Source organism: Salvia miltiorrhiza, chromosome 7 (genome assembly GCF_028751815.1).
Source record: "Salvia miltiorrhiza cultivar Shanhuang (shh) chromosome 7, IMPLAD_Smil_shh, whole genome shotgun sequence".
NCBI lineage: Eukaryota > Viridiplantae > Streptophyta > Magnoliopsida > Lamiales > Lamiaceae > Salvia > Salvia miltiorrhiza.
The window spans coordinates 33,050,722-33,063,583 of record NC_080393.1 but is presented as its reverse complement, the minus strand read 5'-3'; the positions used below and the strand labels follow the sequence as shown (position 1 = coordinate 33,063,583).

Sequence of the window (12,862 nt, the reverse complement as noted above, 5' to 3'; positions counted from 1 at the left end):
TTCGGTTAACCGAATTAACCGAGCCAAGGTTCGAATCTCACTTCCTACAAATTCATTAATTTCGAATTTTTTGGAATTAATTCGGTTAACCGAATTAACCGAGCCAAGGTTCGAATCCCACTTCCTACGAATCCCCTTGGGATGGCCTAGTGGTTGGGGTGGTTGCCTGTTGTCCAAGAGGTCACAGGTTCGAATACTCTCGGCCACAATAACCACTAGGTGGGGTGTGTGTGTGGTTTGTATTATTTATAATGTAATTTCATCAAAAAAAAAAGTAGCTGCTGAGTAGGAAGCTCATTGTGTATTTCATATCAAATATATTTTTGTTAATTCTCATGGTGGGTTATGGAAAGAGGAATTGCTTGGAACAGTTGCTTTCGGTTCGATGGAGCTGGAGCTATGTAATGAGTAATATCTTACTCTTCAGCTGATTTGAGCATGTAATACTAAATGTAGTCGAATCTCAAATAGCTATAGTTAATATTTCAGGCTTTTGATTGTAATGTGTGTTTATTGTGATTTGTGGTTAAATTGTTGCTTAGGTTGGGAATTTATTTATTAGAATTAGATTTGTTCTTGTTTTTTTAATATAACCTTACAAGTCTTTATAAAATATTTTTTTGTTCTAAATAAGCATAAAAAATTAGTTGGTGGAGTGGATAAGACCTCATATTTTCTTTGAAAGGCCAAGGTTCGAATCCCACTTCCTACAAATTCATTAATTTCGAATTTTTTGAGATTAATTCGGTTAACCGAATTAACCGAGCCAAGGTTCGAATCTCACTTCCTACAAATTCATTAATTTCGAATTTTTTGGAATTAATTCGGTTAACCGAATTAACCGATTAATTCTGGGCGAAATTGAAATCATCGAATTAATCGGTTTGATCAGTTAACCGTTTGACCGGTCGGTTAAACCGGACCGGTTATTCGGTTAACCGTTCCGTAAATCGGTTCGATTTTCGGTTATTCCATAGGGCCTAATTCGGTTCCGGTTAACCGGTAAACCGGTTCGGTTAAAACCGAACCGACCGGTTCACCAGCCCTGACAAGAGCTTTCCGGCGAGGGCAGGGACTGGGAATTAGAGTTAGGGTTAATAATTGATGAAATGTATAAAAAATAATTAGGGTTAGGATGAATAATTAACTTACCGGAGAGTAGCGGCGTGCGTCGGACGGAGAGCAGCGGCGGCGGCGTCGCGTCGGATGGATAGCAGCAGCAGCGGCGTCGGCGGAGGTGGGCGTTCGTCGGACGGAGGCGGCAGCGTTGGGAACGGAGGGACGGCGGCTATCTCGACGGCAATGGCGAAATCGGCAGCGGGAGGCGGAGAATCGGAGGAGGAAAGGTGGAGAAGAAAATGGGGAAAAAAATAGAAAACTTAAGTTAAACCCTCAACTTCAACGATCGATTTTTCAATTTAACGACTGAAATACGGTCGTTAACCATTTTAATTATAATATTTAAAATTTTGGTTTATAACGACCGAAAAATGGTCGTTAAAAATAATTATTAATTACTTAATTTTTTAATTCTAATTTAAAGACCGAATTTTGGTCGTAAATATTAAATAATTTTAAACTAATTAAAAAACAACGACCGTTTTCGAAACGGTCGTTAAAAATTTCCGAAAAAATAAAAATATCATTTCTGAAATTTAGTTAAACGGTCGTTACATTAAAATTATATCAAAATTCAAAAAAACAGACTAACGACTGAAATACGGTCGTTGATACGGTCTTTAAATGTTAACGACCGTTTCATTCGGTCGTAGCTTATAAAAAAATCAAAATTTAAAACATTAAAAAAAACGGTCGTTAAAATTTAAATTTCGGTCGTTACGACCGCCTTTTTAAAGACCGAAAATTTCGGTCGTTAAAGGCGCTGTTTCTTGTAGTGTGTGGAGACCGTTGTGGTGCGCGTTGCTGCAGTGATGATGCAGCTGGACGGACGAGAGTTAGCAATGGGCTGAGGGGAGGGGTGAAGGATCCCAAACAATAATTCCTCTAATTCTTGAATGAATATATTACTAGTTTGAAGGTCATCTCAATGATAGTCTTTAATTAATTAATTGTATCTTCAATACGCAAGCGCTTCTAATAACAAATACAATGCAATTTTCTTCGAATACAAAATCAAATAAAAGAATAAAAACATTTTCAGGAATCACCATGAAGATAAGGATGAGTTGCAGAATAGTTTGAAATGAGGAGTGAAAATAGGAGAGGGTGCAAATGTTGATTTCATTATAAGCTTCTTTTGGACCGAACTAAATCCTCCATTCCACTTTTCGATGGGCTTTGGGTTGATCCTAAATTGGGAGCGTGGTCTCAGAATTTGAGCATGCTTCGAAAATACAACTTTGGTTTCATCCGACACTGCACGTGCAAAATCAACCAAAGTGTTCCATGAATGTTGGAGTGCCTCACACCCACCAAATGGAATTGCTCTCTTCTTTTCAACGTTATTCTTCCACACCCGAACTTTTCGTTCATTCGACAATAAATACGCAAACCTGTGTTTCAGCCAAGCATATGTTAGATAGCATAATACATTTCCACAAAAACGATAAATAGATACATGCGAGATTATAACAAACAAGTGAAGTAACAAATAAAAATTACTGAATTCTCAATTTTAAATTTTTTAAAATTTAAGTACTTGAAATTCAATAGATACAAATAGGGATGTCAATCGGGCCAGCCCACTGGGTTTTCGGGCTAGCCCTATCGGGTTTCAGGTTAGTCGGTGCGGGCTAATCGGGTTGGAGATTTTTTCGATTTGTAAATCTTCAACCCTAACCATAAACTTTCGGGTTTCGGGCTAGCCCATTGGACTAATCAGGTTAAAGGCGTAAAAATAAAATTATCATTTGTATTTTATTATTTCTAATGATCTAATGTATAATGTATAAAATATACATAGATATTAAAGATATAAATTATATAGCAAAGCATGAAATGCAAAAATATAAGATATTCAAGATTAAATAAACAAAATTATATTAAAAGGAGATAATAAAATTTAACATGTATCAATGCACTAGAATCAATCTGGATTATTAGTGAATAATTAGTGGATTTGCCATGCACGTCTCATTGACAGAAAAAAAATTGGTATCACTTTAAAATGAGATACTAATAATTAATTTCTAACTAATGAGATACTAATAATCAATTTCTACAAAAACTCCGTAATTAATTTCACTTTTTTTAATGAGATTGCATACACACGCACATATATATTCTAACTAATTAATTTCACTTGTTTTGATGAGGCTACATATATATATTTAAGCAAATACCATAGATCTAAACATAGCAGAAGTTGTAACTAGATGCATCAGTCACAATTCCGTCAGCCCACCGGGTTTTCGGGCTAGCCCTATCGGGTTCCGGGTTAGTCGGGTGCGAGCTAGAGGTTTTTTCGGGTTGCGATTTTTCAACCCTAACCCTCTAATTATATCGGATTATTCGGGTCGACCCACGAGTTTCAAGCTGCATTAACATTCCTAGATACAAATGATCATAAATACATACAAATACATCAAAATGTGGACTACAAAAATTTTACTAGAATTAATAGGGTCCGCCAGGCCCGTGCAGTAGTGCAACGCATGGGCGACGCTTGAAGACCCAGATAGCAAGCTATCTTGATGGGCCTTCACCCTCAAGAAATTAATTTAATATCGTGTGGGCCGATGGCCCACATATCAGATATTAAACTGATAAGAACAGATACTACACTTGATCTTAGCCAAAAGGCCGAGAAAGGTATGAGCTTTAAATTCTACAGACCTCAGGTTTAATACCTCATGTTTCTAAGCTAACTTTCTCATCATACTCGATGTGGGAATCTAGTGGACTAATTATAATTTTGTTCCTTTGTGATTTGTGAAGCAATCATGAAACATTCATGGTTAAACATGGCTACCTTATTAATTTGTACACACAACAAATTAGCCAATTAAATAAGTAATCGTCTGGAAAATTGGTTTTACGATTATACAATTGATTAAAGATTTTCCTCAAAAAAAATAAAAATGATTAAAGATGGCTACCTTTTAAGAGCTTCCTGATTGGTTCCACCATCTGGGATCGGCACAGTTAAACCGGATCTCAAGTCGACCCGGGAAACCGGTTTAGCCAGCATTTCTTCAGCAATTGTGACAAGTTTATGCAAGTTCTCTTTTGTTGCAACATCCACTGAATTCTCGACCCCATCTAGAGTATCGTTCTGCACATTTCCAAAAATAAATAAATATGAAGTTGATAAACAATTAGGAGTAATTAATAAATTAATTGTTAGGTACCTGGATCCTTAGGTAATTATCTTGGGAGCCAAGAGCTTGAAAAATCTGAGAAATGTGAAAGTCGACCATATCTGCACCTGCTTGAGTGAATATCTCGAATAATGGCGTAGTGCCTTTGTATGATAACCAGTCAAGAATGCCCCATTTGTTTGCTTTATTTACGCTGTATCTCTTGTCTTCCATGCTCGCAGCTCCCGTGCCTAAAGATATGGTGAGAAGACGAGGATAATCCGACGGCCTCGTGTGAAAGAAATTCACGTTGCTGTCGAACATTTGCTTCGTCACTTCTGCTACGGCGATCAGAGCCTAAAATTTTTAATCTAATTAAGCATTTTTTTTCAATGAAGATGAGATGAGAGGTAATTAATTATGTAGTTACCGGATTATTTGCAGCGACGCCGCCATCAATGAGATTATATTTTCTAACACTGCCTTTGCCGTCGTGTGTGGCGAATTTGTGGCCGGGGAGAAAAGTAGGAGCTGCTGATGTGCTTATGCAGATGTCTGAAAGTTTAGCATTTGCTAGTGCCGATTTTCTGGCCTGCAGAAACCACGTATATGTAGCTTTATTAATTTTCATGATACTACTGTGTCTAATTAGAAGTTGAAGTTATGCATGCATGTGAATTTATTTATGGATCGAGGAGATCAAATTGTCAAATTCCATAGTCCAATAATTAACTTTGCTTTGGTGTCTCATCTCATAAGTAACAAGACTGCATATATATAGTTTGGGTCAATTGAGATTTCAAGAATAGGAGATTCTTAATGTGATGACGTTAAAACTACTTAATTTTGCTATTGGGACTAATATATGAATTAAAGGAGCTACATTTCGTGTGCTTTAAATGTAATTTATGAATTAATACATATATGGATTAGGTGTGGCATCCATATCATGACGACCTTTTCTTAATTTATATAGGGTGCGTTCTCTTTGGTTGTAAATTTATCATAGGAAAAAGAAGGATAAACAAAATTTAACCCTTAAAATCCTTTTTTTCTTTTCCCACATTTCCTACTTGACCCCTACTCATTCCTCATTTACACTACAAAGGAGTGATAATATTATCACACCATTTTTGGAGGGATAATATTATCCCTCCTTTGTAGTGTAAATGAGAAATGAGTAAGGGTCAAGTAGGATATGTGGAAAAAGAAATGAAGGATTTAAAGGGTGAAATTTTATTTATCGATCCCTCATTTTCTCATGATAAATTTACAATCAAAGAGAACGCACTGCGTATACATAACGTGAGTCGAGATAAAAGCAATGGTCATAGTTTTTAGACGAAGACTTTTCTTGGCAAAGACAATTAGGTTTTTTTTAAGGCATATATATTTACCTCATAGGTGGAGAAAATAACCGGCTGCAGAAGCTTGATGTCGAAGGCCGGAATAATGACATTTGTGATTGCATCGCTCAACTTTGTGTCTTTCAACGTTTCCGTCAATACCTTATGAAGGTGCCCCCCATCATACAATGGCCCCTTCAACGATTTCACCCACTTCACAAACGGAAATAACGACCTGCAACCATCAAATTAATTAATCCAATTAATTATCATCACAAAGCTAGTGAATTAGAGAAATTAAGAAAAATTAATTACGTACTGACAGTGTGGTTGAGGAAATATCTTGGGGCAGTTATTCAAGTAGAAAGGCTTGATGTCTTTGGCAGCGTAAAGAGGGCGATTGTTTTTGTCCGGAGCTGTGAGCATGGCCGTGACGAGGCCGCCTGTGCTCGTCCCGGCTATCACGTCGAAGTAGTCTGCTATTCTTGCTTCCTCGCCGTCTAATGCCTGCAGCTGCGACTCCAGGCACTCCAGGATAACGGCGGGGAGGATACCTTTGATGCCGCCGCCGTCGATGCTGAGGACCGTCACATATCTTTGCTGCTTCTTTGGTTCATGGAAAAATGAGGTCCTTTCCATTGATAAGACAAAAAAATGGAACTACTTATTGATATATGTGATGTAGATAATGCACAACGATACGTCTTATTTATTGATATGTATACAATGCGTGCATGTGTGAAAATTTGAAATGAAATTGAAAACTATAGAAATTGATACATGTATGGTTGATATTTAAATTGTGGAGGTTGGAAGGACTAGTCTCGTGCAACTTGACAGTGGAAGTTGGATTGATGTTTCCAGTTAGCCGTCGTGATTAATTTTTTAATCTCTTTTTTTGAACAAGCACACGAAAAGATTTAGTCCTAATCGTGGCTTTTGGTAAAGACTAGTTTAGTTTGAATTGGTGAGACGTCATGCAAAAAACTTTGCGTTCATACATAACCAATAACCAATACATATGTTCTAAACTAGAACTATAAATTATGAAATCATGATTAATTCCCAGTGTAACATGATATATAAATTCAATATATATATATGCGCGCGTTTACCTCCTATTTTTCGTGACACACTGAGTACAATGAATAAGACATATATACTAATGAACAAGGCAATATAGGCAGTATATACTGATGAACAATGCAGTGTATTATGAATAAAGAAATTTAAAATATTTCGTTCCCTCCAAGATTCGAAACCTGAGAGAAAATTTTGCCCTCTAGGTACAATATCAACCATAGAATTGATAAAATAAACGCACAAGATCGTGTCTAAGATCTCACTAAAAATAGGGATCTCATTGAAGTGCTCCCTTATATATATGATTTTCGCTTGTCATAAAATTTAAATCTAAAATTATTAACTCATTTAACAAAGTGGTGAGCGTAGATCTTCACTATCAATAACTAAAATAAATCCTAGATTATATGTTAAGATAATTTTTTATTTAATCCAATCCAAAAAATATATTTATCTTGAAATTTGAGTCTTTTAAGGTGGTTACAGAAGAAGAACACGGTTAGACGTTCCTTTAAAAATGACTGAGATTTATGCTGACTGAGTCAAGCCAGCAAATACTTTAATTAGTAAATGGATTAGGTAGTGACTCCAACATAGATATTAGATTCAAATTGCTAATTAATAGAGGAATTAATTATGAAACTATATGCTCTCCCGTTAGTCTCATTTTATGTTGGACATGAATTTTAATAATATAATTTAATATTAATACAAAAAATTAGAATAAAAGTATATTATTAATTAAAAAATGAAAAAAAAGTATAATTTATAATTAAATATAGGAGAGAATGTATGATGTGTGATATAGTTTAAAAGGTGAATTGAGACTTTTTTTGGTGGAGAAAGAAAATAGATAAGTAAGACTCTTCTTGATAGGAGAGGGAGTACCATTGATTTATTTGATTGGATTTGATGTTCTTGTCACTTTCTCGTATTTTTTACATATTTATATATATATATATATAGGGAGAAGATTGCATATATTTTGAGAATAAAGAATTGATCTTTGATTTAATTAGATCCAGCGGTTTCTAAGATTTCCGCCTATTATGTGTTTCATTTGTTTAATTTTATGATTAAATATGCTTAAGGCTAATTATGTAAATTTTTATTTATTTGTAACCGTATTTCTTGCGGTCAATCTAAAACAAATCACTTTTTTCGGTAGTTATAAATTTGATATTAATGAGTTGACCGAATTTAAAGTATTTTTGGTGGTAGTTACTCATATCTTCATGATTTCCTTTTTTAATTTTCTACTATTAGTTTAATTTTTTAATGAATAATTTTCTTTTATCATAAATTCGGTATATGCAAGACGTTTTTTTTTTTTTTTTTTTTTTAAATTGTAGTTTAATTTTATGATTTATTTTATCACATAATAATTTTTTTCAATAAATGAAATTCAAAATTTTTATTTTAGATGTTCGTAATTTTTTTAAACTTGTTCGAAATATTTTTTATAAAATATTTTAACATTTCAGCAAGTAAAATTCAAAATTTATTTAGATGTTCGTAACTTTTTTAAGCTTGTTCGAAATGTTTTATAAAATATTTTAACATTTCAACAAATAAAATTCAATATTTTTATTTAGATGTTAAATATTTTTATGATTCTCAATCAAATATCAATTATATTATTCATTGTAATATTTTATTTGGATGTTCAAAAGTTTATTAAGCTTATTCGAAAAATTTTGATGTTAAATATTTTTATGATTCTCAATCAAATATCAATTATATTATTCAGAAATATAATATGTAATGAATAATTTAAATTTTTTGATGAACATAACGTAATTTTTATTGAAGAGAACACAATATTTTCTTATTCTAAGTTGCTATTGGCGTTTTCTCAACAAACTCTTTCACAAACATATTCAAAATTACTCAAAAATGTGAATATGATGTTCAGAACATTAATAAGAACAATTATGTGGAAAAAAATGAATACGACAAACATAACAATGAACAAACATAGTAAAATCAAATTGGGTTAAAATCTGAATAATCTTTCAGTAATTTTACAACCTAATGCAACACACTAAAATGCTACATAACTCTCCTCAACTCAAGTAGCGCAGGTAGAACTATCCTTCGTCGACTCCATAGACCATTGCAGCTGCTTCAAGATTTCTGCTTCTGTCAAGATCTGAATTATAAGCAGCAAGTAGAATAATTTCATAATACAAAAATGAATAAAGATATTATAATTATGAATAAAAAACACCAACAAAACGAATAAAGTATTCATCCATCATCGCTATTTGCAAGGGTGGAAAACGCCCTTCACCTTCATGGTGTTTGTGTTCAGGCCGTGGAAAACGCCATCCACCTTCTACGGCTCTGTCGCGACGCGTGTCAGCCTCGAATAAAAGTGTTGTTAAGTCCCGGGGGTCTCGAATAGGTGTATGGGGGGGGGGGGAAATAGACCTATGAGCTATTTTTGCAAAATCCTCAATCAGAGGGATCTCAAGATAGAGATCTAAACGAAACTTTACACGCAAACAAAGACACCTGTTGACTGAAAACAGTTTTGACCAAACAGGGTTGCCGACTGATACTGAACGCTCTTCAGTAAGGAGTTATCATTTAAGTTACTGGAACTTAACTGATGCACTTATGGGCTTCAGTCGAGTTTGCTAAAACAGAGATGATAACACTCTTCCTGAATATCAAAAGATAGATCAGTCAGACTGATATCATACGCAGCGGAAATTAAACTTAGTTTCGTAATAGCCTCGGTTGAGCACGTTGTTGGTCTTAGGTTTCTCTTTGCAGTTAATCAGTGTTCAGTTTATCAATTGAAACAACACAAGTAGGAATGTAAAACTGAAAGTTGTAAACAACACAGAGACTTTTACGTGGTTCGGAAAAACCCTTTCCTACATCCACGGTCGGTTGATCAGACCAACAATCCACTCCGCAAGTGCTTAACAGGTGCACTGCAAACCAAACCGTGTGCTTGCCGGGTGCACACAACCGTACCACTGAAGAAAACCCTTCTTCAGTACCCACGCTTCACTCGCGTCGGATTTCTCTTGCTTAGCACAACCCGCGCTAAGACTCTTAGAGACAGAAAACCACCCTTCTGACCTCCGAATAACTCAAAACACTCAAATCTTTCTTTTGGAAAGGAGGTTTGAACGAGTGCCAACTATACTGCAAAGAACAAGTTCTTTGTAGCAAGTTTGACCTTGGCTTCTGGGTAAACAGAGGTTTGCCTAAGGTCTAAGAGAATGTATGTAATCAGCAGTGACTGATTTTGACTTTGGAATTCTCTTCTTCGATTCAAGCTTTGGGGAGATTAAGCTTTAGGCTGAGTAGCAATTTCGGCAGAGCTTCAGCTTATGTCGTTGAATCGGTGAAGATTGAAGTTGATCCTCGAGCGCTATTTATAGGAGAACTCTTGAATAGATCCGTTGGCGTAGAACGCCCTCAAGATTTCTTCCGTTGGAGAGCAATTCGAATTTGGGCTGAGGCTTCAATCTTCGAGGTTCCTTGTCTGGTGGAAACGGCTCTCTTGAGGGACAGGAGATGTGACGTCTCTGATAAAGTAACCACCAAATAAGAATGACCTCTGCAGAGATAAGATCCTGAGATCTCTGCATTTAATGCAGCTGTACTCTTGTGAGTACGTGGCTTCCTTTGAACGTTGGAAGATCAGTCCGAGGAAGAATGATCAACTGATACTTGACTTTAGTATCAGTCTGTGGCACGCATTAAGTAATCAGTTCCAAACTGATTCTTCAACTGATACTTCAGTTGGTATCTTCAGTCTTCAGTCTTCAGTCCTTCGTCCTTCAGTCTTCAGTCTTCAGTCTTCAGAACCGCATACTATACTAGAAACGAACTCTAACACTTGAGTTCAAAACTGTTCTAGTCTATTACAATTAAGACCTATGAATTTTGGTATCATCAAAACAAGGATTAGGATATTCCACAAGGTTCCCAACGATTTCCCCCTTTTTGATGATGCCAAAACCATACAGCAATTCTAGACAACAAAAAGACTGAACTCACAGTACAAGTTCTAAAACTGGGGTGAAAACAGTTCCCCCTTAACAATAGAACCTAAAAACTTGTACTTAGAGTTAAGAACGAAACAGTTCTACAACAGAACAGGAGAAGACAGAAAAACATAATCAGAGCCTGGACAAAGAGTCATTGTCTTCAGGTTGAGATAAAAAAGAAGTTCTTTTCATTAATAACGGACTGATAAGCCATCAGTCGAGGTACAGAGCGCGACTTACATAGGAGTAAAAAATAAAAACAAAAACAGCATGGGAAACCCATGGACTCCAACAGTCTGCTTGGCTGCGCCTTTGAACTTCTTGATCTTCATCTTCTGTCTTCGTGTCTTCGTGTTCCTAAGCTTGTTCCGCTCTCACTTGTTTTCCGTTGAGTTGAGGTCTTATCCTTTTGGCTAATCTCCTCATGATCATCGGATGAATCGGATGATCATTTTGCTTGATCGTCTTCAGTCTTTTGAGAATGAGTCTCTTAAGAACTTTTTTCCCCTTTTTGGCAACATCAAAAAGGTGGGATTGACTGAAGGATGAAGCTAAGACCACTGCGTAGAAACAGAATCGCAGGATAGTCCAGAGAAAGATGCTGAGGGTAAGAGGAATACGGAGGTTTAGAAAAAAAAGAAGGTGAAAGATGAGAGGAGACAAAGAAAGGGTAAGGAGTTGATTTGCATGGCTCTCGAAACAGGGAAGAAGAGAGCAGTGGACATGCAAACCAAAGGAGGTTGAGGAGAGGGCTTTTGGTGAAGAGAAAGAAGCATGTGAGGGGAAGTATGTGGGTAATGAAAATCGAATCAGCGGCTATCGTAAGGATAGACACTGTCGATGTTGCGCCGGTTGACAACAAGCTCCTGCTCATTGTTGTTGCACCACATGGAAGCTTCACGAAAAAGTGAGAAGCTCTCCTGAAGAACATGTGAAGTCCGTCTGCTTGAGACAGGTACTTCAAGCCATATGGTCCGGGCATGAGGATGGAAGACACTCGCTTCGCTGGATACAAGTGAGGATAGAGCAAACTTTGACGTCGGAGAGACGTTGAGATCCAGTGGAAGGGTCCGGTGAAGACCAAGTATGTGAGCGTCATTCTCCCACTCCATGACTTTGCAGTCATAGATTTCTCCTTTAGTCGGAACAAAATTTCTCTGCAACTTTGAAGGTTTGAAAATTTTTCTCACAGTGAAGGCTGTGGAGAGTTATTAGTTGATGCAGAAAAAGAGTGAAGACAACATGGTATTAAATAAACAAAATTTGTACCAAGTAAGAAGATGAAAAGTTTTTCGAAGACTGTGCCTAAAAATGTTTTTGAAGAAAATTTCACGTCCGCCGTCACTGCAGGGGACTGAAACTTCAAAAAGGTGAGAGGCATCATTGCATTCTGTCATGTCAACGAGGTTCTCAAGAAATTTTATCACAGAGGCAAAAGGTTGGAAAGATTTTTGGAGAAGATATTGACAAGTTCAATCAAAACAGATTTTTCCTTTTCAAAACACTTGTCCTTCTCGGATATTCCATTTTCCAACAATCAATTAAAGTTTTTGAAAGAAACTGATCAGTTAAAGAAAGATTTTGAATTTAAAACACAGTGCTCTAAACTGAAATAACTGATTTAAAAGGTAAGTTTTTTTTTTTAAATACTTACTGATCGACTGATCATTGCAGTCAGTCGATACCACTTGATCCTGGTTGAATCATCAGGATGACTTCTTCTTCAGATGAGCGTTCTGACTTCATTGCTCTCCACGTCAGGGATCGTAGAACAGTAGTTGGTTGACCACCAGTCAGCGTGACTGTTTGAGGAAATCTTCAAACACAGCATCACTCTTCAGGGTTGATGAGGCCGATCCTTCCACACAGATCATTGAACCTCTCTTCTGGAAGAGCCTTGGTCAGCAGGTCCGCTCTCTGAACAGCAGTGGGAATCCATTCCACAGAGATATTCTTCTTTTCAACGTGATCACGGATGAAGTGATGTCGAATAGCAATATACTTGACTCTGGTGTGATGAACTGGATTCTGGGAGATTGCAATAGCACTGGAGCTGTCGCAATAGATTGGGACTTCCTTTTCGTCTATCCCATAGTCCTTCAACTGTTGGACTAACCACAGGAGTTGTGAGCAGCAGCTTCCGGCAGCAACATATTCAGCT

At 36.4% G+C, this 12,862-nt stretch overlaps 1 protein-coding gene and 1 non-coding gene across 2 annotated transcripts; both read right to left on the bottom strand.

Annotated features, from left to right (window-relative positions):
- Positions 1-1,999: 1,999 nt before the first annotated feature.
- On the bottom strand, positions 2,000-6,390 carry LOC130996077 (patatin-like protein 2). The gene is made up of 6 exons (XM_057921593.1): positions 5,925-6,390; positions 5,657-5,840; positions 4,690-4,851; positions 4,311-4,616; positions 4,059-4,234; positions 2,000-2,513 (listed from the first exon to the last, which is right to left on the bottom strand). The coding sequence occupies exons 1-6, from the start codon at positions 6,242-6,244 to the stop codon at positions 2,165-2,167; spliced, it is 1,497 nt and encodes a 498-aa protein (XP_057777576.1). The 5' UTR covers positions 6,245-6,390; the 3' UTR covers positions 2,000-2,164.
- On the bottom strand, positions 3,580-3,775 carry LOC130996385 (U2 spliceosomal RNA). Its single transcript, XR_009092567.1, has one exon. It is a non-coding gene; the product is annotated as a U2 spliceosomal RNA (small nuclear RNA).
- Positions 6,391-12,862: the final 6,472 nt, after the last annotated feature.

What these genes read in the sequence shown, in the direction of transcription:
- LOC130996077 (XM_057921593.1), bottom strand. Translation starts at nt 6,244, where the DNA reads ATGGAAAGGACCTCATTTTTCCATGAACCAAAGAAGCAGCAAAGATAT. An exon ending in TTATTTTCTCCACCTATGAG is followed by an intron (nt 4,852 to 5,656) that starts GTAAATATATAT and finishes TGGTTTCTGCAG; the next exon opens with GCCAGAAAATCGGCACTAGC. An exon ending in AATCAGGAAGCTCTTAAAAG is followed by an intron (nt 2,514 to 4,058) that starts GTAGCCATCTTT and finishes GCTGAAACACAG; the next exon opens with GTTTGCGTATTTATTGTCGA.